At 33.9% G+C, this 24955-nt stretch overlaps 1 protein-coding gene across 2 annotated transcripts in view; it reads right to left on the bottom strand.

Moving 5' to 3' along the window:
* The window catches only part of cntnap3 (contactin associated protein family member 3), a 164770-nt gene that overhangs the window by 36632 nt on the left and 103183 nt on the right, over positions 1-24955 (bottom strand). For both annotated transcript variants that reach the window (XM_051121497.1, XM_051121498.1), the window contains exons 11-16: positions 16844-16950; positions 9863-9982; positions 8078-8275; positions 2985-3141; positions 2126-2253; positions 1770-1940 (exon numbers count right to left, since the gene is read on the bottom strand). In XM_051121497.1, the coding sequence (XP_050977454.1) occupies positions 1770-1940; positions 2126-2253; positions 2985-3141; positions 8078-8275; positions 9863-9982; positions 16844-16950 (881 nt within the window). The remainder of the gene's footprint in view (positions 1-1769; positions 1941-2125; positions 2254-2984; positions 3142-8077; positions 8276-9862; positions 9983-16843; positions 16951-24955) is intronic.

Genomic DNA, 24955 nt, shown 5'->3' with positions numbered 1-24955 from the left:
GACTATAGGAGCATAAACACACAGTGAACTTTAATACTTTGATTTAGGGCTTTAGATGACAATGAGTAACAGTAATGGTGATGCTTGACTTTGCAAACACTGCTAATAAAATGGCCGAAGGTCTTAAACTGATCATGTAGAGGAGGATTTCACTGCAAACCAGCAGCGCACGTCTCTACGTATTGGTTCAAGAGCTATTTTGCTGTAATTTCCCTGGAGAAAACCATTTTGTGATGTCTGTATTTTCAGCCGACAGCTTCTCTGGATTATTTCTCCCTTTGGTGGATCAACAAATAGCCAGCAATATTGACATACTCAACTCACGTATATAACCCCACGCAAACATAAGCAAAAACACACACACACACACACACACACACACAGTTCATCAATTAAACGTTTGACCCAATCACTACATAATCACATATTGATTCTTTTGAGTGCTTGTTTTCTACAGAAACATATCAGGAACATTCTATTCTATTCTATTCTATTCTATTCTATTCTATTCTATTCTATTCTATACAGAACATTGTAAGAACATGTAATTTCACCCCCAACTTAAAAGGGTAAAAAATAAAAAATATATATTAAAAACAATATAGCAATTTTTTTGAATTATGACATTTTAATGACATTTTAGCACATTAAAACTTCTATATATCTATATATATTCTATATTCTATATATCTTTATATATATTCCAAATCTATATATACATATACATACATAAATATATGTATATATAAAAATGTATTGAATTTATATTATATGTATTAGATTGAAATTATACTACATTTTATAATTACATTTTTATATTATATTATATTATATTATATATTCTAAATATCTAAAACGTAATGCAGTTCACCACAATAAAACTCCCACTTAAAAATCTATCTATATATATATATATATATAAAACAGTATTTCTATATTTCTATATATTTTGTATATATTTATATATTTTTAAACATTTATTGATATGTATTATAGTATATGTATTAGGTTTCAATTATACTACATTTTATAATTATTATATAATATTTAAATAATATTTTATTATTATTATTATTATCATATTAATTATTAATTATTACTAAAATGATTAAAATTATTTATTTATTACTTAAAATTCTCTCTTTCTCTCTCTCTCTCTCTATATATATTTTTAACATTTACTGATGTTATGTATTAGATTTAAATAATACTACATTTTATAATTACATTTTTCTATTCTATTCTATTTTATATTCTATTCTACTCTACTCTACTCTGTATATATACTATTATATATATACAGTATACCAGTATTTCTACATTCCTATATTTTCTATTAACATTTATAGAATTAAACTTTTTATAATTACATTTTTATATTAAATAATGTAATATAATATTCTCTAAAATCTCATTACCATAATGTATCCATATACATCACTTTTACTACTCCAAATAAATAGTAGAACTACTTTTGTAATATTTATTAATATCTATATAATTTATATTACATAATTATACTATATTTTATAATTATATTGTATTATATTATAGTTCATTTTTATTTTTAAAACAGCATAAAAGAAGGACAACACAGCAAATCATATTGCTTTCCCCCCCCCAAATTACAGTAATAAAAACGAGCATTGACTCCGGGGGTAGTTAAATATTAGTTGACAATAACCAAAAATCTTAATGGATAATGTTCCTATTTTGGGCTGAAATGGCAGGTTTTTGTGAGATAAATCCGGAAGGTCGACCGCACTTACAGCTCAGTTCGATCCGGATGAAGTCTTTGATCCCCAGGTTTTCCAGAAACACTCCTGATGAAGAGCTGGTCTTAAACAGGAAGGAGATATCGGCGCTCAGCTCCCCGTGGAACGTGGGAAAGTGCAGGTAGGACGTCTCCTTGTTGAAGTAGGCAGCGTTCCAGAAGTTATCTGGAGAAACATTCACAGGTAGCAGTATTTATATCATTCCCGGGAACAGCATCATGGTTTTCATTAAGCGCGTGAAATGCCAATCCAGCCAGAGCTGATGTAGCGGCGGTGGGTTTGACAGCTTGACAGAGTAAGCGCTCACAGTGTGATTAGCGGGGCTGATATTAAATCGGCGCAGTACTTACTGTCACCGTAACACTGCAGGGGGCCCACTCTGTAGGCCGCTTCCGAACCCGATCTGTTGATGTCACCCACAGCCAGCGCTCGCACCGGCAAATGCTCTTTATGGGACAGCAGCCCCGAGTCATTCGACCTGTCAAAGACATCAAAACAGCATGAATGAACATATGAGAACAACATGTCCACTGGATGATAACATGTCCAGGTCAAATTCCACCCATGAATAAAAAGATCAATTTCTATCTATTTATTTATTTGCATTGCATTGCAAGCACATTTTCCAATCCCCAAAATGCTGGAAAAAAAAAAAAAAAAAATTAAAAAGAGAAGCAAAATTGTATAACTTCATTTGCTTATTGCATCATAATAAAATCAATAACATATTTTAATTAAAAACAATTTTTAAAGTGTTTGGATGGTACTTCTGGGTTAAATATAAAAGATAAAATGCACAAATATAATTCAATATTTTTTGGTCCTTTGACGATATTGCAACATGCTTTTTTGCTTTGCATTGCATTGTAAGAATATTTTCCACAATATAAATAATATAAACAACATAAAATATTATTATATTATATTATATTATATTATATTATATTATATTATATTATATTATATTATATTATATAAATAAATACATTTTATAAATATTAATTTTATAATTTTTTTAAATTATATAAATATCTATCTGTCTATCAAGACTGATAGATATAAAAACAATAAAAATCAAATATAAAATATAAATAATGCTACAATACACATAACCATCTCAGTGTTCCTAAAAGCAGGCTTCATTTTCTTTACAGTGTCTTATTCTGATGTGGTGTGGGGTTGTAATATGAGATGGAGTTTGTGCCATACCATTCTTTGCTGTCTGCGTCACAGTTGCAGAAGTGTTCGGGATGCACGCAGTTCTCCTGCAGGCCACAGGCGCACTGCTGACTGCCCGGCACCGCGCCGCCCCAGTACATGTGCGCCTCGCCCGACCCGCCCACCCACCAGCTGAACGGGGCACCGTCTGAAACAACAACAACAACAACACAGACTCACAGCGGTCATCAACATACTGACGCAACCGCGCTACACAATCACACTGAGATGCTGAAAAACATAAAAGATTTTTGGAATAAAGCACATCCAGATGAAATGTTATTGCTCAGGGGTTATTCATTTTTCAACAAGCACCTTTGTGTCAGATGTTTCTACCTCCGTTTGACTTTGAGAGGCACAATTTGAGACATTTTGAGATAATATGTGAGATTACTTCTTCTCATGAGAAATATTTAAGAAGCAGAAAATTAGTTCTGGAAAAGAAGTCAAAATAGACACAGTTGAGATCATTTGACCCTAAATTTGATGAGAAATGTTTGAGTTCATACTAAGATGTCTACGTTTTGGGGTCTTTGCAACTTTGAGCACAATTTGAGACACTTTGAGATGATTACTAGGGTCTTTTTCTCAGGAGAAATATTTCAAAAGCTGGAAATGAGATGTTTCTACTGACGTTCTACACAAACGAGTCAGTAGTTCAGTTTATTCAGCCTTGATGATCTCAAATGTTTGAGATATCTGACTACTGCTTGAAGAGATTGGGGTCTTGGCAATTATGAGCACAATTTGAGACAATTTAAGATGATGTGTCAGATTACTGGTGTCTTTTTTCTCAGGAGAAACACCTGAGAAGTAGGAAATGAGAAGTTTCTACTGAAGTTCCTCAAAAGAAATAAAAATAGACACAAATGAGTCAATAGTTCAGATCATTTGACCCTGAATTTGATGAGAAATGCTTGAGTTCATACTGAGATCCTTAAGTTTCAGTTGCATACTTTGGGATCTTGGCAGATCTTAGCACAATTTGAGATATTAAGAGATTACTGGGGTCTTTTTCTCAGGAGAAACACCTGAGAAGCAGAAAATGAGATGTTTCTACTAAAGTTCCTCAAAAGAAATAAAAATAGACACACATAGTTTAGATTTTTTGACCCCAAACTGATGATCTCTGGGTTTTGGTTGAACACTTTGTGGTCTTGGCAAATCTGATCATAATTTGAGACATTGTGAGGCGATGTATGAAATTACTAGAGTCTTTTTTTCTTTGCAAGAAGCATCTGAGAAACAGAAAATGACACATTTCTACTGAAGTTCCTCAGAAAAAAAAGAAAAAGACCTAAGTAGTTCGGATCATTTGACCCTGAATTTGATGAGAAATGTTTGAGTTCATCCTGAGATCTTTCATTTTTGGTTGCAGACTTTGGGATCTTGGCAAATCTGAACACAATTTGAGATATTTAGACGATACTGGTGTCTTTTTCTCATGAGAAACATCTGAGAAGCAGATCCTCAATGTAAGTTGCTCAATGTAAATAAAAATAGACACAAATTAGTCAATAGTTTAGATTATTTGACCCCAAATGTCACGATTTCTGCATTTTGGTTAAACACTTTGTGGTCTTGGCAAATCTAATCGTATTTGGGACATTGTGAGGTGATGTGTGAGATTACTAGGGTCTTTTTTTTCCCTGTCAGAAGTAAATGAGATGTTTCTACTGAAATTACTGAAGAAATTAAAACAGACGTGAATAAGTCAATAGTTCAGATCACTGGACCCTGAATTTGATGAGAAATGTTTGAGATCATACTGAGATCTTTAAATTTTGTTTGCATACTTTAAGATCTTGGCAAATCTGAGTATAATTTGAGATATTTAGAGATTACTGGGGTTTTTTTCTCATGAAAAACATCTGATAAGCAGATCCTCAATGTAAACCAAAGTAAGTTTCTCAATGTAAATAAAATAGACATAATTGAATCAATAGTTCAGATCATTTAACCCCAAATTTGATAATCTCTGGGTTTTGGCTGAACACATTAGAGTCTTGGCAAATATTTTGAGACATATTTGACACACTTTAAGATGATGTGTTAGTTTACTGTTTTTTTTTTCAGGAGAAACACCTGAGAATGAGGAAATGTTAGGGTTAGGGTTAGGGTTTCTGTTTAAGTTCCTCAAAAGAAATAAAAATAGACACAAATAAGTCAACAGATCAAACCATTTGACCCTGAATTTGATGAGAAATGTCTTCAAAAATGTCTCTGTTCATACTGAGTTCTTTAAGTTTTGGTTGCATAATTGCATACAAATCTGAGCATAATTTGAGATATTTATAGATTACTGGGGACCTTTTTCTCAAGAGAAACATCTGAAAAGTTCCTCAAAAGAAATAAAAATAAACACAAATGAGTCAATTGTTCAGAACATTTCACTCTGAATTTGATGAGAATGTTTGAGTTACTCAAAGAGATCTTGGCAAATCTGAACACAATTTGAGATATTTATAGATTACTGTGGTCTTTTTCTCATGAGAAACATGAGAAGCAGATCCTCAATGTAAGTTGCTCAATGTAAATAAAAATAGACACAAATGAGTCAAAAGTTCAGATTATTTGACCCCAAATTGGCGTTTTGGCAAATCTGATCATAATTTGAAACACTGTGAGACGATGTGTGAGTTTACTAGGGTCTTTTTTCCTTGTTAGAAGCATCTGAGAAGTAAATGAGATGTTTCTACTGAAACAACAGGACACAAATGAGTCAATAATTCAGATAATTTCACCCTGAATTTGATGAGAAATGTCTGAGTTCATACTGAGATCTTTAAGTTTTGGTCGTAGCAAAATTAAAAAATATTAAGGGATTACTGGGGTCTTTTTCTCATGAGAAACATAAGAGAAACAGAAAATTAGATGTTTCTACTGAAGTTCCTCAAAAGAAATAAAAATAGACACAACTTGAGTCAATGGTTGAAAACATTTGATCCTGAATTTGATGTGTAAGCTACGGATCTTAGCAATTATGAGCACAATTTTAAACATTTTGAGATAATGTGTTAGATTATTAAGGTCTTTTACTTATGAGAAATATCTGAGAAGCAGAAAATTAGATGTTTTTAATAAAGTTCATCAAAAGAAACTACAATAGACACAAAAAGGTGAGCAGTTCAGATAATTTGACCATGAATTTGATGAGAAATGTCTAGTTCACATTGAGATCTCTGAGTTCTGGTTACATACTTTTAGTCAAACCCGAGCACAGTTTGAGACTTTTAGAGATTACTGGAGTCTTTTTCTCATGAGAAACATCTAAGAAGTCCAAAAATAGTTGGAAATATTTGATCCTGAATTTGATGAGAAATGTTTGAGTTCATGTTGTGATTTCAGACCCTTAGATCTTGGTAATTATGAATAGAGGTTGACCGATGTATCGGTTTTGCCGATTCATCGGCACCGATAGTTGATTGCCGGAGCTATCGGTTATCGGCAAAGATCCACGTTGAAAGTTTTTCCGTGTCGGGTCCGTTGCTGGAGCGGCTGAGAAATTCCTCATTATACAGTAAAGTCCCTATAGTCTTTGTTATACGGCACGGAAGCGGCCTCTAGTGGCGGAAATCACTGACAGTTTTTTTAGACGTGACACTGCGCGCTGCACAGAGCGGGACACTTCAAAGGCGGATTTAAAATGTCAACAACAAAACGGTGTGTACAGTATACTTTAGTGCATGTTTTCATATCATTACTAAGTGATGAATTTGTTGACTAGATACTGGATTAGTGGAGAAAAGACAGCAGTTTTGCCCATTTGATGATCAAATAAAGTCTTGATATTAATATTAATGAACAATGAACTAACGATAATGATCAATATACAATTAATAATAATATTTTAATTAATTTACAAAGTATGGTTCAGTAGGCTACTTTTTTTAATAGCAGAGCACTATTTATTTTCTGTTCAGTATCCATTTTAAAAACTATCGGTCAATTAATCAGTATCGGCCAGTGTCGTCCAACCTAGTTATCGGTATCGGTAAAACCCAATATCGGTGGACCTCTAATTATGAACACAATTCGAGACATTTTGAGATAATGTGTGAGACTACTTACGTCTTTTTCTCATAGAAATATCTGAGAAGCAGAAAACGAGATGTTTCTACTAAAGTTCATCAAAAGATACTACAATAGACACAAAAGAGTCAATAGTTCAGACCATTTGACCCTGAATTTGATGAGAAATGTTTGAGTTCATATTTAGATCTCTGAGTTCTGATTGCAGATTTTGGGATCTTGGTAAATCTGAGCACAATTTGAGACATTTTGAGATAACTTTGAGTTAAGGTCTTTTTCTCATGAGAAATATCTGAGAAGCAGAAAATGAGATGTTTCTACTAAAGTTCATCAAAAGAAGTTGATATTGAGATCTCTCAGTTCTGGTTACACACATTGGAATCCAGGCAAATATGAGCACATTTGAAGACTTTTAAAGAAGATGTGTGAGTTGATTGAGGTCTTTTTCTCATGAAAAACACCTCAGGAGCAGAGAACATCTTTATTTGCTCTACTTTTAATCTCACTGCTGTCTGACAAAAAGCATTAAGATGTTAAAGAGTTCTCATGAGTGACTCTTGCATAAATCTGTCCAGGTATAATCGAGACGAATGTGTTATTTTCATTACTATTCATCTGACATTTCCCAAATTTCTTATTTACGCCTGACACCGCATTCTCATCAAGAACTCCGATAATGTGACAACTAATGGACGTAATTACCGTTTGCGCGGATGTTTCGTGTTTATTTGAGAGACTACGAGAACTGTTATCACCCGCCTCAACCTGTGATAGACACCGAACCAAACCGCCCATGACAAACCCACACAAACAAACAAACAAACATGATAAAAGCTCTTCAAAGGTGCAAATGCACATGAATAATCCACCCTAAAGGTGACTTTCAATTAATTTAATGTGGGGAAATAACTGAGCTGCCAGTAACAAAGAGCATAACAATCAATTTGAGTCGTTTGCTTAAGCGTCATGCGTTTGCGGATGGAGCGAGGTTTTAATAAGCCTGACCTTTCATAGGGAGGGGGCGATCGATATTCCTAATAAAAAGGGCTTACCTGGTGTGTTCAAGAGGCGTGACTTTTTGCAGTGGTAGGAGAGCTCCTGCTCGCAGTACTCCGCCTGGGTAATTATCGCCTGGATCTGCTCCGCGTCGGCGGAATAGTTAAAGTGGGCTAAATGCTGATTTATCCCAGAGGACGTTTTTAATTTGGTGAGCTCCGTGTTATTATGTTGGATCACCATCCATGCTTTATCTGCAGGGAAAAGAGGGATTTGAACGATGAAAAGGCTAAAATGACACACGGTGCACAATGTTTTTGCACAGAGCTCTGTCGTTTTCACCAGTGCAACAGTCATGTGACCTTCGAAAGGTCACAGGATGTTCATTAACAAACCTAAAGCATGTGATATATATACTGAACAATCATAAACATAGGCTTTTGGGTTCGAAGAATGTTTATAAAGAACCATTTTGGGCTTAATTGGGTTCTTGCGTTGCTCTAGAGATTATTGATGTTTCATTTTAGGTTCTTCATAATGACTCTACAGTGTGTTCAAATCATGAAATGACATTTTCAAGCCATTTTACTTACATAGTGTGGTTTCCGAAATGATTAACTAAAACTAAAAGTTATTTAAAACCTTTTTCCTTAATTGAAAATATTAAACTAAAATTAACTGCATGAAAATTTAACATTTCTTGGCTAGTAACCGAAATAACTAAGCATAAAACTGAAATTAAAAAAACAATTATATATATATATATATAATTTGATATATAATATATATAAAATTATATAATATATATATATATATATATATATATATATATATTATAATATATTATAATATATATTTTATATATAATATATAATAATATATATAAATGAGAAAACACTAATCAATAATACTTAAACATGAACTAAAATTAAAATGGAAACTAAAAATATATAATTTAAAATACTACTACTACAATATTTATTTCAGAATATTAATACTATAACAGTATGTACCAGTAAAATGGCAAAATTTAATTTATTACATGTATTATTTAATAGTTATTAAATGTCAGGAATAAAATATATTATTAAAATTTAGACTAAAATTAATATGAAAAATATATATATTTATAATATAAAATTGTAAATTTAGATTATCAGAATATACTACTAATAAAAATAAATAAATAAATGACAAACAATATTAATAAAACTAAAATGACAAAACCACACCATGTAAGTTTACACTATGTAAACTAAAATGAAAATGATTTAAAAATAAAAGCTAACTCAAAATATTAATAATACTAAAATAACACTGTGTGAAATAGGATACTGAAAGAGGAAAATATACATGTAACCATAGGGAACTGATTGGATAAAGTAAAGCAAAGCAATTTTACAGAAACACAAGACAAATAATTTTCCCTATAGAATAAAACTGCACTGATGAATCATGCACATTAAGACTAGAAATGCGTATAAAGAAAATCAATAGAGTCAATTTGGATTTTATATTGACTTTAACAAAGGATAAGTGAGGATCTATCAAAGGTGACGTGACGGTTTTCTAAAGAGCTATTCAACTTCAAAAGCCTCTTCTGTGGCATCAGGCTGTAAAAGCCTTTTAAAACTTTATTTGTGCAAGTGAACGTTGCACAGACAGGCTCAAAGGTTGATCTGTCGGCTTCTTCTAAAGTGTGTTTTTCCACGAGTGTCACAGCTGACTTCCTCCGCGGGGTGTGACACGGTGCGTGAACGATCAAAAGCCGTGGATTAAAGTCCCAATTACGGAGTGTTTAAAGGGATTTAATCACTTCGGCTTCGCTGCGTGAGATTCACCTGACATGTTGCAGTAGATTAGTTGAGGTTTGATGGGACCGCTTCCATCCACGTCGATGTAGTAAAAGCCAGACGTGTTTCCTTTGTGTTTGTACGCCTCACACGAAGCTTCGTAAATAGCTGTGAACACAGAAGCAGCAGGTTAGTGTGGAGAGATAATAAGGTGAAACTGTTTACGTTCACAACTGTGAAAAACAACACTTAACGTACATGCACGTGTGCGCGTTCACACTTTGTCTACGAATAAAGCTGAGACCTGTTCACGCAACGTGAAAATGCAGCTCACATAAGAACTAATAAGCTTTTTGTATTCACACCATGTAAAATTTTATTGCGTGTTGGATGGGTGGTTGTGATTCCAGTACTTGAGGTACTCTGTATGATCTGAAGTATCGTCAGGATTTTTAGAAAATATATTTAGTTTTATGAAATGTTGTGATTAAATATGCGGCATTATGTAATAAATATGCACTAATTTGCATACATTTCCAGAAGATAAATCTGAACATTGGATAAAGCCATGTTCAACATTCTTGTTTCATTTTGTTGATATATTAGAGTTTAAGGTTTTTACAGAGACGATTTTGGATTTCTCTTTTTGTTACTGCATAAATCATGAAATTCTGTCAACAGCCAGGAAAAAAAAAAAACAATTTCACCATGTTTCACCAAGGATTCAAACGTCAAATATTTCTCAAGTGAGTGATATGTAAACAAATCCTTCAGTAAAAACCTTCAGATTATAGATATGAATGAAACTGCTAAATTTTGTGTATGTAAGTATGGTGGAATTGGAGAAAGGCAGGCAAATGTCATATAAACAAACCCTTCTGTAAAAACTTTTAGAATATAGAATAAACTGTACATTTTGGTGTAAGTAAGTGCTGGTGTAAGTAGTTTTTTCTCAAAAAAACTAATTTTGAGAAAACAACCTTTAAAGATATGTACCGTAATTGAAATCTACACGGAAAATGTTAAATATTTCTCAGTTAAATGTCATACAAACAAACCAGTCTGTAAAAACCTTCAGAATATAGATAGGAATAAAACTGTAAATTTTGGTGTATGTAAGTACTACTGAAATGGAGAAAAAAACCCTAATTTTTAAAAAACAACCTTTAAAGATATGTACCGTAATTGAAACCTACAGATGCAAATAGTTAACGTGCAATTATAAAATCAGCCAAATGATATATGACCAAATCCTTCTGTAAAAACCTTCAGAACATAGATATGAATAAAACTGTAAATTTTGGTGTATGTAAGTGCTGCTGAAATGGAGAAACAAACTTATTTTGAGAAAATGACCTATACAGATATGTACGGTAATCTTAATCTACAAGCAAAATGTTAAATATTTATCAGGCAAATGTCATATAAACAAACCCTGCTGTAAAAACCTTCAGAATATAGATAGGAATAAAACTGTAAATTTTGGTGTATGTAAGTGCTGCTGAAGTGGAGAAATAAACTCATTTTGAGAAAATGACCTATAAAGATATGTACTGTAATTGAAATCTACAGATGCAAATAGTTAAAATGCAATTATAAAATCAGGCAAATTACATATGAACAAACCCTTTGGGAAAAACCTTTAGAACATGCATAAGAATAAAACTGTAAATTTTGGCATATGTAAGTGCTGCTGAAGTGGAGAAACAAACTCATTTTGAGAAAACGACATTTAAAGATATGCACTGTAATTGAAATCTACAGACGAAAATAGTTGAAGTGCAATCATAAAATCAGGTGAATGATATATGAACAAACCCCTCTGTAAAAACCTTTAGAATATAGATTTTGAATAAAACTCTAAATTTTGGCTTACGCAAGTGCTACTAAAGTGGAGAAACAAACTAATCTTGAGAAAACCACCTATAAAGATATGTACTGTAATCTAAATCTACATGCAAAATGTTAAATATTTCTCAGTTAAATGTCATACAAACAAACCAGTCTGTAAAAACCTTCAGAATATAGATAGGAATAAAACTGTACATTTTGGTGTATGTAAGTGCTGCTGAAGTGGAGAAACAAACTTATTTTGAGAAAACAACCTATACAGATATGTACGGTAATCTAAATCTACAAGCAAAATGTTAAATATTTCTCAGGCAAATGTCATATAAACAAACCCTGCTGTAAAAACCTTCAGAATATGGATAGGAATAAAACTGTAAATTTTGGTGTATGTAAGTGCTGCTGAAGTGGAGAAACAAACTCATTTTGAGAAAATGACCTATAAAAATATGTACTGTAACTGAAATCTACAGATGCAAATAGTTAAAATGTAATTATAAAATCAGGCAAATTACATGTGCACAAACCCTTTGGGAAAAACCTTTAGAATATAGATTTTGAATAAAACTCTAAATTTTGGCGTACGTAAGTGCTACTAAAGTGGAGAAACAAACAAATTTTGAGAAAATCACCTATAAAGATATGTACTGTAATCTAAATCTACATGCAAAATGTTAAATATTTCTCAGGCAAATGTCATACAAACAAACCCTGCTGTAAAAACCTTCAGAATATGGATAGGAATAAAACTGTAAATTTTGGTGTATGTAAGTGCTGCTGAAGTGGAGAAACAAACTCATTTTGAGAAAATGACCTATAAAGATATGTACTGTAACTGAAATCTACAGATGCAAATAGTTAAAATGTAATTATAAAATCAGGCAAATTACATGTGCACAAACCCTTTGGGAAAAACCTTTAGAATATAGATTTTGAATAAAACTCTAAATTTTGGCGTACGTAAGTGCTACTAAAGTGGAGAAACAAACTAATTTTGAGAAAATCACCTATAAAGATATGTACTGTAATCTAAATCTACATGCAAAATGTTAAATATTTCTCAGGCAAATTTCATACAAACAAACCCTGCTGTAAAAACCTTCAGAATATGGATAGGAATAAAATTGTAACTTTTGGTGTATGCAAGTGCTGCTGAAGTGGAGAAACCAACTCATTTTGAGAAAACGACCTATAAAGATATACTGTAAGCTCATTTACCGACAGAAATGGATAAAATGCAATAGTAAACAAAAATAAGGAAACAAAAGGGTGTTTGGATGTTTTCTTTCCAGTAATCCAGTAATTGACAAAAAAATCTCAAAATTTATCAGAAGAATTGCACGAAAACACAATGGTTTTGCCTGTAGTGTCTTGCATTGAATTATGTAATAATATGATTGCATAATTCACATTAAAAGAACAGTATTTATCTGGCACAAAATAATTATAACATCAAAACTAATAAATTTACACTAAAACACAATTCATTTAATGTACATGACTAAATAAAAAACAAAGGACAAACATCAGCATTTAACTAAATATTTATTACACTAGAAAAAAGTTTGTATTTCTATTATATTAAAATAATATTTTACGTTTTCATTTTTTGTGTTTTTGTTAGTTTTAGTTTAAGTGTCTATATAATTTTTTGTTTCATTTTTATTTATTTTAGTACAAACTAAATTAGTCAACTAGCTGAAATAAATGTAAGTTTTTATATATTTTCACTCAGTAACAAAAATGTTTTTGCTGCTTTCAGTTCTAGCTGACTTTAATATCCCTGCATGCAACTGAAAGTAGTAGGTAAGTTAGTAGCGTCTACTTTGTTATTCTCCACTACTGATTTTTAAATAAAATGCATCCTGTGCGAGATCTGATCATTACAGTTGTGTTGGGAGATTTTCACTTTGATTTTCTGGATGTCATTGATGTCACATTTGGAAGAAACAATGTGATTGGTTTCACCGATGTATTGATCTAAATCAGTGTTCCAGAACAATCCCTGTCAGTCAGCGCTGGATTTAAAGTGTTTAAATGAGTATGTTGATGCACTTTCGTATCTGTGCTGTTTTGAACTTTTAACGGAAATGTAATTAGTGTGAAGCGACTGTGAAGACAAGATGTTGACACGGTTTTGTAACTCACTTCAATATGCCACTGATCACATTATATGTTCTGATTGTGTTAGATTGGAGTTTGAACTCACTGAAAACTTTTTTCTCTTCGACTCACATTCATTTTCAGAAATTTTCAACATAATATATTTTGTAATATTATTCAAGCATTGCATTCAGAGGCAAATTATGAGAATCACATCTTGTCCACTTAATTTTGCATGACATATTTGTGAAATGAAACTTCACGGTGTATTTGTATTATAAAATGAAGGCAGTGTTTCATCTGAAGTGTGCTGCCATCAATTTTGCACGCGCTCAGGCAAACGAAGCAGCTTTAATTATGACCATCTGCATCTGTTTTGTAGCTCTGAATTCATGATGTAACGCAAACAGGGGAAGTTAACTATCTATTAAGGTGCTTAGGGAGGAAATGGATTACTGTAGGTTTCACTTTCAAGGAAAATAATTACAATCTATATGCAATCTGTTTCATATTTCATACGCATGAGATACAAGAGAATTATTTTTATGAACAGATTTGAGATTAAGAGAACTAATAAAACTTCATAACAACCTGATCGCAAGCCCAGAATAGCAATGAAAATAAAACTCAATAAATTGATATACACTCTTGCATATATTAGATGTAAAATATAATTAAATATATAAATAATTGGTCATTTTTCAATCTAACTACCTTGAGAAAACATTACTTCATTTTAATCTCAAATTGGTCAACATCTAAAACCCATAAAAAGCATACAAATGTATATACATGAGTGAAAGTGCGGATATATTCAGCTACAGTACTGCAGAAATGTCCTTTCATGTTTGAACCTCCAAACCCTCCGCTGACTGACAGCAGCTTTATGTGAGATCTAATTATGGGGCCGCTCTATAAAGTCCCTCTCAATAACTCTCACCCTTTAAAACAGCTCAAGTGTGAACGTCTTAAATGCTGCCGCCATTAAACATTTGACTGACGTGTGCTTCATTTCAGCCCAAATCTGTTCCCCACTCTTTTACGGCACCAAAAGCGGGCCTTTTCACTTCATTGAGGACTCGGTGTAAATCCATAAGCGTGTAAAACTGGAGCTCTGCAGCTAATGAGCGCCTGACCTTGCGTCATGTTTTATATTGTTTCCTTACAAGCCTCATATCATGAGCGATTCAATTTGCCTTGATGTTCAGGGATAAAAATGCTCAATATGACATTAAAATATGTATGTTTCAGATCTCAACGCTTCCTGTATAGAACAAAAAACGAATATAGGCTGCCAAATGACATCTGCAGACTTATGAGGCAATTAATGCTAAACATCCACGCGTATATTACACACCCAATAAATCTCAGGAAAAAAAAATCGGAGCATTTCACTTGCATTTGCAACTAGATGTGTGCAAACTGTAAAATGTATTCATGCTTTTATGTAATTTTAGGTCTCCTAAACATTTGTCAATGGAAAAACATTGCTATACCGCCTAATATGATCATTAAACCTCAAAGGACTGTGATTTAAATAAATAAATATGAGCACTGCACATTTCAAAGTCAAAGCATGGTGCTCTAGTGCATTATACAGGCTCACAGTTTCAGAGTTTGCAATCTGTTCATATTACGTGTTTTTGACAAATGATTGCTTATGATCACGATCAACTGCTGATGAATTATGACAATGTTTACTTTATGGTGTTTATAATGTAATATGCTGTTGATGGTTCTAAAAGTGCATATTTTATCTCCATCATCTGCTTGAATGAGCAGCCAGCATTAGAGTCTCTATGCTTTATTTATTTATTTACTTATTTTTTCTGGCTAATATTGGTATTTCATTTTTTGTGTGTGTATGTTTTTTAAAGAAGTCTCTTCTGCTCACCAAGCCTGTGTGTATTGGATCCAAAGTACGGAAAAAACTTTTGAAATATTTTTATTATTTAAATTAACTGTTTTCTATTTGAATCTATTTTAAAACATTATTTATTCCTGTGATGTCAAAGCTGATTTTTGAAATTTTGAAAGCTTGACCCTTTAGAAATCATTCTAACATTCTGATTTGCTGCTCAAAAAACATTTATTATTATTATTATGTTGAAAACAGCTGAGTAGAAATGTTTTTTTAGGTTTCTTTGATCAATAGAAAGTTCAGAAGAACAGCATTTATCTGAAATCGAAATCTTTTGTAACATTATAAATGCCTTTATCATCACTTTTGATCATTTTAAGTCATCCTTGCTAAATAAAAGTATTCATCTCGATCATTTCTGACTGAGTGATATAGTGTATAATGTTACAGATAAATTCTGATCTTTGGATCTTTATATTCATCAAAGAATCCTGAAAAAATTTACTCAACTGTTTTAAATATTGATGATAATAATAATAATCAAATTGTACAATAATTTATTAATAATTTAATAATAAAAACAAAATTGTAAAATTATTAAAAAATAGTTTAAAAATCTACTATTCTTTTTGTATTATTATGAATTAAATAATTTTGCTTGAAAATATAAAGTATTATATATTTTGGAGGGAAAACACATTATTTGATACATTTCCATTGCGCTCTTAAAGTTTTTAATATGCTCCATGGCAAAAAAAGTAAGCACCAAGCATCAGAATAGAATAGAAATGATGATAAATACGGAGTAAACATCTAAATATCAATCAATATTTCTTCAAGTAAGCAAACATTTGGACTAAAAGCCCTAATGGATGCCGTTCAGCGCAGCTATGTGAGCATGAATAATCACAATAAGCATAATAAACATAATATGAATATGAATGCGCGCTGTTATTCTATTTAAAATGCCAAAATAGTGTATGCAGACTGATGCATGTTGATTTTGCGTTCCATAAATTGAGAAATGACTGTCATTGAGTTTTATCATAAACGGTGGACAAATATTGACTTTTTGTGAACATCATGTGGAGGGAGTAACTATTCTCTCTGCGTTTGTCTCTGGATCTGTCCTTGACACCAAGTGTGTATGGAATCAGCGCACAGGAAACATTTGAAGCGCGTGCAGGAAGTGGTCTGTATTTCAGAAGCGTTCTTACAGCTGTGGCAGGTCGCTCCGCTGTAGCCCGTGGCAGAACAGTTGCAGTGAAACGTGCTCCACGACTGCGAGCATCTCCCTCCGTGTTCGCAACGACTCGGGGAGCATCTGGTGAAAAAAATCAGGACATGAAATATCATATTTGATGTTTGATCTCAAGGACAATCAGATACAGAGAAGCGCAACCATTCAGGATTACACATGCAGCCTTTGTGTGGAGTAAAAACCTTGCTGCTGGCTTTATCTGATCCTGGAGCGGGAAACTGTGACTTTTAACGGTGCACTTTTAGTGACATACAGGAGGAATGCTGATAGTATGACAGTCGCATGTAAATTGCAGGCAGTATGGAAGCTTATTTCCACCATGGAATTAAAAAAAAGGGCAATTGCAACATTTTTCATCTCATAAATCTGACATTTCTCTCAATTCTGAGTTTATATTTCACAATTCTCACTTTTAGTCTTAGATAAAAAGTCAAAATCAAATGATGTGCAAAAAACACATTAGACTAACGGGACATCATTTGATGTAAGAAATGACCATCATCGTGTTTTGAAGCATGCAAATCAATTTTAAAAAAATCAGAAAAAAAAGATTCATGAAATCGCTCCGAAATGCTGATCTGAAACGAATGATTCGCAAACCTGCTCCAAAGTTCAGATTTAAATCAAATGATTCACAATCCACGCTCTGAAGTCTCAAGCTGAATAATGATTCATGAACCATCATTTCAGATCAGGACGAATCAGCACAAATCATCTGACTTAGATCAGAACAGCGCATATCGTGACTTATTTGATTTAGATTGGGACTTCAAATTGTATATTGTGAATCATTTGATTTGAATCATTCAATTCGTGAACTGATTCACTAACCCATTCCTAACCAAAACAAATGATTCACAATACGCCCAATCTGAATCAAATGATTCGAAATACAAGATCCGATTGGAGCGCTTCGAAACAGTGAATCATTTTGCGATGCAGTGGTGTAACTCATTCAGAGTTTCGAAAAGCTCAGTTTCAGCCATCACTACATGCTTTTTAAAACTGTTGAAATTCGAAAATGAGTTTTTTAATTTGATCTGGTTTTGGCTAGTGAATCACTTAAAATAAACAAAACTCACGAGTTTGAATCAATCTGAGCGGTTCCAGCATAAATGACTCAATTGATTTGGTTCATCTGTCCCTTTTTTAACGTCTTCAGCTATGTTTACATGACACTGCCAGTACTGCTACTTGCTTAGCTTGACTGTTTTCTAACATTAACGGAAATAAGCAAAAAAGGTATGATGTTTTTTGAATAGTGAATAGTGTCTTTCAATAATTTAAGCACTTTTCAAGTACCTCTTCAGAATTACTATTTTCAAGGGTTTTCCAAGTCAAATTCAAGCACTTCAAACAGCTTATATGAACGCTGTCATGCAAACCATTATGCGATTTCAAAAGGCTATACAGTAGATAACAATAATGTCATTTTATAACTTGCAAATTGCCCTGATTAACGAATCAAAATCAAGTCTACTTCATTAAAATAAACAGAAATCTATACGTACAAGTTTGACCTCATTTACATGAAGTCTTAAATATAGAACAAACAGCCTTAGAGAAAGACTGAAAAATAAGCATAAAATAAGCATGCAATGGGTTTGCAAACTCATGCAAACTGTTATTATTAATTCAATTAAAATAAATGCATTAACTAATGCATTAGCTGTTTGACTTGATTTACAAAGAAATATTAAATAAACAATAAAATATGCTCATTTAATTCAGAGAGAGAGCAAAAAATAGGCATAACGCATGCAATGGGTTTGCAAACTCATGCAAACTGCTATCAATTAAAAAAAGACTTTTGAGTTGTTTTATTTAGTGGTGTATTTCTATTTGTAACCGTTTAATGTTATTTACATCAAGCCTTAAAAAGACCGTTTAATTCAGAAAGTGCATGAAAAATTCCACTTAGTCAGAAGTTCACACATCTCACAGATGCAAACTAAATTATTAATAATTAAAAAAAACAAGGGATCATAAAAATTGCATGTTGCTTTTTTTATTTAGCACTGCGCTGAAAAGCTTTTAATTAAACTATTAAGCTTTAATTGTTAACATTTTGCAGATTCTGCAAGGTTTATGTAATCTTATATACGTTTTTGGAGCAAAAACCCTCGTCTGATCACTTAGTAAAGAAACCACACAGCTGATTTGAGGACTCGTTCCTGCACAAACGCCGCAGGACGCCGCACACTTTAATACTTTGTGTTAGAGGTTTCATCACACCATTAACCTCAAGATTGACTTAGCAAACACCACTAATAATCATTTATGCCACGACGCCTTGATTTAGAAGCTATAAAGTTTAGCTGAGAGCAAAGCAAGGTTAACCGAGTGACTCAAAGCAGCCGCTACGACCACAAACACCTTCCAGTTTCTCTTTCTAGTCATCTCACAATGTCCTTGCCTGAGCTGAAAAACAATTCCCAGCCTCTCCCATCTCTCACGGGATGATTTGCATGCTCGCGTTACCAGCGCTCGCTTTACAGTCGACATCTTTCACCAGATTTCCATTTGTGGCCACAATGATGGTCTAAGAGGACCCGTTCAAACGCTCTTTGTGCTTTCGGTGGTCGGGACAGATACACTCTCCGCTCCGGTTTCACGCTTTGTAGCTTTATAATCGGAACAGGATCGAGTGCGTCTTTCATTCTGCTCAGAATGACACTTCAAACTAAGGGAAAAAAACCCCAAACCACACTTTTTGGCTGGCGTACGCTGACGGCATACTGAGAGCTGTGTCTCTTTGTTGGCTCGGATCCCATCAGAGCTTTTCAGGCCTGTCGCAGGGACACAAGCGACCGGCAGCAGTCGGCTTCACACAGGCTGCCGCGCAGCCGGACTCCTCTGTTCTCCTGTAATCTGCCACCGCGAGTAATGATCAGACTGACACACACAGAGACGGAGCGAGAAATGCACAGAAAGGATAAACGCGAGCACGACTTGCAAAACAGTTGTGCTTTCTGTGATGAGACAAACCGGGATAAATATAAACAAAAGATGTAAAAGGTCTATAAATGAAGACTGTAAATGGGAAACTACTTCAACGGTTTGGGTTTTTTGTCTCTTATGCTTACAAGAGCTGCATTTATTTTCTCAAAAACACAGTAAAAGCTGTAAAATTGTGAAATATTATTACAATTTAAAATAACTGTTTTCTATGTGAAAATATTGTAAAATGTAATTTATTCCTGTGACCAAAGCTGAATTTTCCGCTTTGAAATATACATAAATAAAAAAAACAAAAAAACATATTCCATACTTTTGTTTGCTGATGAGAAAATTCAGTGCTGAATTCAAAAGACTCAGGATTTATTTGATCAAAAATACAGTAAAACTGTGAAATATTTAAAATAGCTGTTTTCTATGTAAATATCTATTTAAGTGTAATTTATTTCAGTGATCAAAGTTGAATTTTCAGCATCATTACTCCAGTCTTCAATGTCACATGATCCTTCAGAAATCATTTTGATGCTCCAAAAATATTTCTGATTATCATCAATGTTGAAAACAGTTTCATTTTTTTTGTGGAAACCATGCTACATTTCAATTTTTTGTTTTTACATTTATTTGAAATCTTTTGCAACATTATAAATGTATGTACTGTCACTTTTGATCAATATAATGTATACTTGCTGAATAAAAATATTTATTTTTAAATAGAAGTGCAGTGTTGCAAGGTTTCTTGTGGTGCAAAACGTTTTACATGACCATTTTACAGCTTCTCTGCAATGCTTAGAAGAGAAACAAGTACACAAACAGTGTGTTAGAGCAAGCGATTAAATTTTCATGAAAGATTATAAGGACAAACACTGCTTTTAGAATAACATGCACCAATTTCACAAAAAGACCAGCAACATGTCTAAAAGTAAACAGGGTCAAATTTCAATCCATCTCGACTCTAAATAAATCTGGACAGATGTTTTTTTTAAGAAATGAGGTTAATGAATATGGGTCGACATCTGGGAACATGATATTCCTCTAGCATCTCAACCTGAAGGACACATCTACTGGGAAACTGGAGATGACATGGAAATATGAGAGACAAGATCAAGATTTCACTGAAAAAAAAAAAAAAATGTAGTTAAAGTTAGAAACTTAAAGGTAAACAGTTAAAGGGGTCATTGGATGCCCATTTTCCACAAGTTGATATGATTCTTAAGAGTCTTAATGAAAAGTCTATAATATACTTTGGATAAAAATTCTCAATGGTAGTGTAAAACGACACCCTTTTTACCTTGCCAAAATCAGCTCTGCAAAAATCATCCTGTTCTGGTCGAGGCTGCTTTAAATGTTAATGAGCTCTGCTCGCCCCGCCCCTCTCTTCTCTCTGTGGAGTGACGAGCCTGTTTACTTTAGCCGCGTTTAGCCACTAAACTTGCTAACTAGCACATTATTAGGAAAGGCGATCGCAAAGATTCATAAAAAAAACCCTTATACTCACTTCTGCTGTAAGTGAAGCTGGATCACGAATGATTCTTGCGAACGTAGATGCATTTATGTAGATCGGGAGGCGCATTCCATTTACAAACAAATGTAATCCACTGCATCTTCAGCAGCTCAGATGTCGGGAGTAAATGACAATGTTCATTATTACATCCAGCAACACAACACCTCAATCGCTTAACTGGAGATATTCTTGTCTAACTTGCATCCCTGCTCCGGCATGGAAACAATGGAGTTCGGATTGTTACAGCTGATTTAAGGCAAGTCTGAGGTAAGAGCTCACGTCAATCAACTATAGTGGGAGCGGCCTCTGTCTGTGTGACACCACACCAACAGGCATCTGAGAACGGCTCGATTTGAAAAAGTGGATATTATTTTTACAGATTAATTAAAAACCACTGCATGGATTTTTATCATTATAGGGTAGATTTGTACATACACTGCCAACACACATTAATGTTCAGACAACATGTAAAAGTGAACTTTGCATCCGACGACCCCTTTATAGGTTTAACTCAAGACGCCTGTGTTCTGCGTTCCATCTTTTGCACAGGGAAAACCAATCACAGTTTAGTAATTTGCATATTGAACTGTGATTGGTTTTCTTATGCAGAAGATACAGTTGAGGTCAAAAGTTTACACACACCTTGCAGAATCTGCAAAATGTTAATTTTACCAAAATAAGAGGGATCATACAAAATGCATGTTTTTTTTTTTTTAATACTGACCTGAATAAGATATTTCACATAAAAGATGTTTACATATAGTCCACAAGAGAAAATAATAGTTGAATTCATAAAAATGACCCTGTTCAAAAGTTTACATGCCCTTGATTCTTAATACTGTGTTGTTACCTGAATGATCCACAGCTGTGTTTTTTTGTTTAGTGATAGTTGCTCATGAGTCCCTTGTTTGTCTTGAACAGTTAAACTGCCTGCTGTTCTTCAGAAAAATCCTTCAGGTCCCACAAATTCATTGGTTTTTCAGCATTTTTTTGTGTTTGAACCCTTTCCATCAATGACTGTATGATTTTGAGATCCATCTTTTCACACTGAGGACAACTGAGCAGTTCAAACGCTCACTGATGCTCCAGAAGGAAACACGATGCATTAAGACCCGGGGGGTGAAACCTTTTGAACAGAATGAAGATGTGTACATTTTTCTTATTTTGCCTAAATATCTTATTTTTTCCATTTAGTACTGCCCTTCAAAAGCTACAGATGATACTGACATGTTTCCCAGAAGACAAAATAAGTTACATTTACCCTGATGTTAAAACTCAAAAAGTTTTCAACCCCTGGCTCTTAATGCATTGTTTTTCCTTCTGAAGCATCGAGTGTTTGAACCTTCTTTAATAAATCATACAGTCATTGTTGGAAAGGGTTCAAATACACAAAAATGAATTTGTGGGACCTGACTTTTGTATCTTTTTTTTTTTTAATCTTTTATGTGAAATATCTTATTCAGGTCAGTACTAAATAAAAAAAAAACATGCATTTTGTATGATCCCTCTTATTTTGATAATTGACATTTTGCAGATTCTGCAAGGTGTATGTAAACTTTTAAACCTCAACTGTAGAAACATGCAATAAACAATTCCAAAAAGAATTTAAATAGCTACAGTGACATCATCGCTGTCATCACCAACATTCTATAAATGTACATCAATGGGAGATTTTTAAAAAACGGAATTTAAAAGTACTAAACTATTTCCTGAATAGAACTTCTGTTTTTTTTGGAAAGTCTTAAATAGTATCAATTTAGCAAAAAAACAGACTACAATGATCTATTAAAAACAGTTCGCAAGGCGTCAGCATGTTTGGTGCTGAAGAAAATCAGAGGAATTTCAATGCGGCGCTCACCTCGTGAACAATAAAATCAAACATAAAAACTCCCTCAGACAGAAAACCGCCTCTGCTGCAGGAGAGAACAGAAATAAATCTATTCAAGCAGAATATGTGTGAGGACAGCGAACTCTGAGAACAACAGCTCTGAGCAGCAGCTTGACGGCGTCGAAAACGCAGGTGCCCTGCGCTGCCCTTCCCATCCCTCCACCAATACTCAACCCTCCTCGACGGCGGCCAAAGGTCACTCGTCGTGACCCTAATCACGAAGAGGTGACAACCAACTGCGGCCCGCTGAGCTGAAGTCACCTCCTGAAAGACAAGTGCAGCAGGTGCGGTGGAAATGGCATGCGTCTCAACGCCGCCGCTTGATGTTTCTTCAGCCGCAGGGGAAACATGACAGGATCTGGAAAGAGACAGACTCGCTCCTTCAGCCCGGGGGTCAAAGGTCAAGCCGAGGAAATTAGGACGGACAGAAGCCAGGCCAACGATGCAACCTTCAGCCGACCTCATCAGCAGAAAACAGCGGGAAGAGAGATGCAGTCATGCAATGTTTCAACTCCTCAAGATCAAAAGTGTGCTCATTTAAAAAGGAATAGTTTACCTAAAAATGAAATGTGCTCTCCCTCAGGCCATCCAAGATGTAGATGAGTTTTTTTCTTCATCAGATTTGGAGAAATGTAGCATTGCATCACTTGTTCACCAATGGATGTGAATGGGTGCCGTCAGAATGAGAGTCCAAACAGCTGATAAAAACATCACAATCCACAAGTAATCCACACCGCTTCACAGGACGTTTCATTGACAGGTGATGTGGTCAATCATAACGCGTAATCAAAACTGACTTGTAAATGGTGCTTGATTTGTGCAGATTTCTCTCCTGATTCAGACCAGACTGGAGGAGTCATCATTATGGACTACTGTATTTGAACCAGAAACAACAGTTTAAAGCTAAAAATGTCTTAATGATGGATTTGTTTCTTACAAACACACAGCGAGACGTTAACTGATGGACTGGAGTGGTGTGGATTACTTGTGGATTACTGTGATGTTTTTATCAGCTGTTTGGACTCTCATTCTGACAGCACCCATTCACTGCAGAGGACCCACTGGTGAGACAGTGATGGAATTACACATTTCTCCAAATCTGATAAATAAACAAACTCATCTGCATCTTGGATGGCCTGAGGATGAGCACATTTTCAACAAATGTTCATTTTTCAATGAATTATTCCTTTGAAGTTGAACCTGAGACAAACCCAGCAATTTCCCATAATCATTTCTGAATTCCATGATCCATCATGATTTACTGTGACTTTACAGCAGTGATCCAAACACCTAAATCAGCTCTTTAAAATGCAAAATGCATGATGAACTTCACTGCGTGTTTGGATATATAGCCGGCTATGATGCTTTTTAACACCGTTTGATCATTGTTTAATGAATTACCGCTGCCATGATCAATGCAAAGAGCATAAAACATCAAATGAAATTCTAATTCTTGCTTTAGGTGGCTGCTAAAAGCACAATGTTAATTGCAGGAGGCAAATAACGCTGACTTTAGTGAATATGGCACAGGACTCATTTGCATACAAAGGAGGCATGTTTGTGCTGAAAAGAATGACAAAGACTTAATTTACTGTAAAGACTCATGACGCAGCACTGCTTCACCGCATTCAGCACCCGCTTAAAGGAGAAGTCCACTTCCAAAACAAAGATTCACAGATAATGTACTCACCCCCCCTGTCATCCAAGATGTTCATATCTTT

The sequence above is a fragment of the Labeo rohita genome, chromosome 10 (assembly GCF_022985175.1).
Source record: "Labeo rohita strain BAU-BD-2019 chromosome 10, IGBB_LRoh.1.0, whole genome shotgun sequence".
Lineage (NCBI taxonomy): Eukaryota > Metazoa > Chordata > Actinopteri > Cypriniformes > Cyprinidae > Labeo > Labeo rohita.
This window is presented reverse-complemented; position numbering and strand designations above follow the sequence as displayed.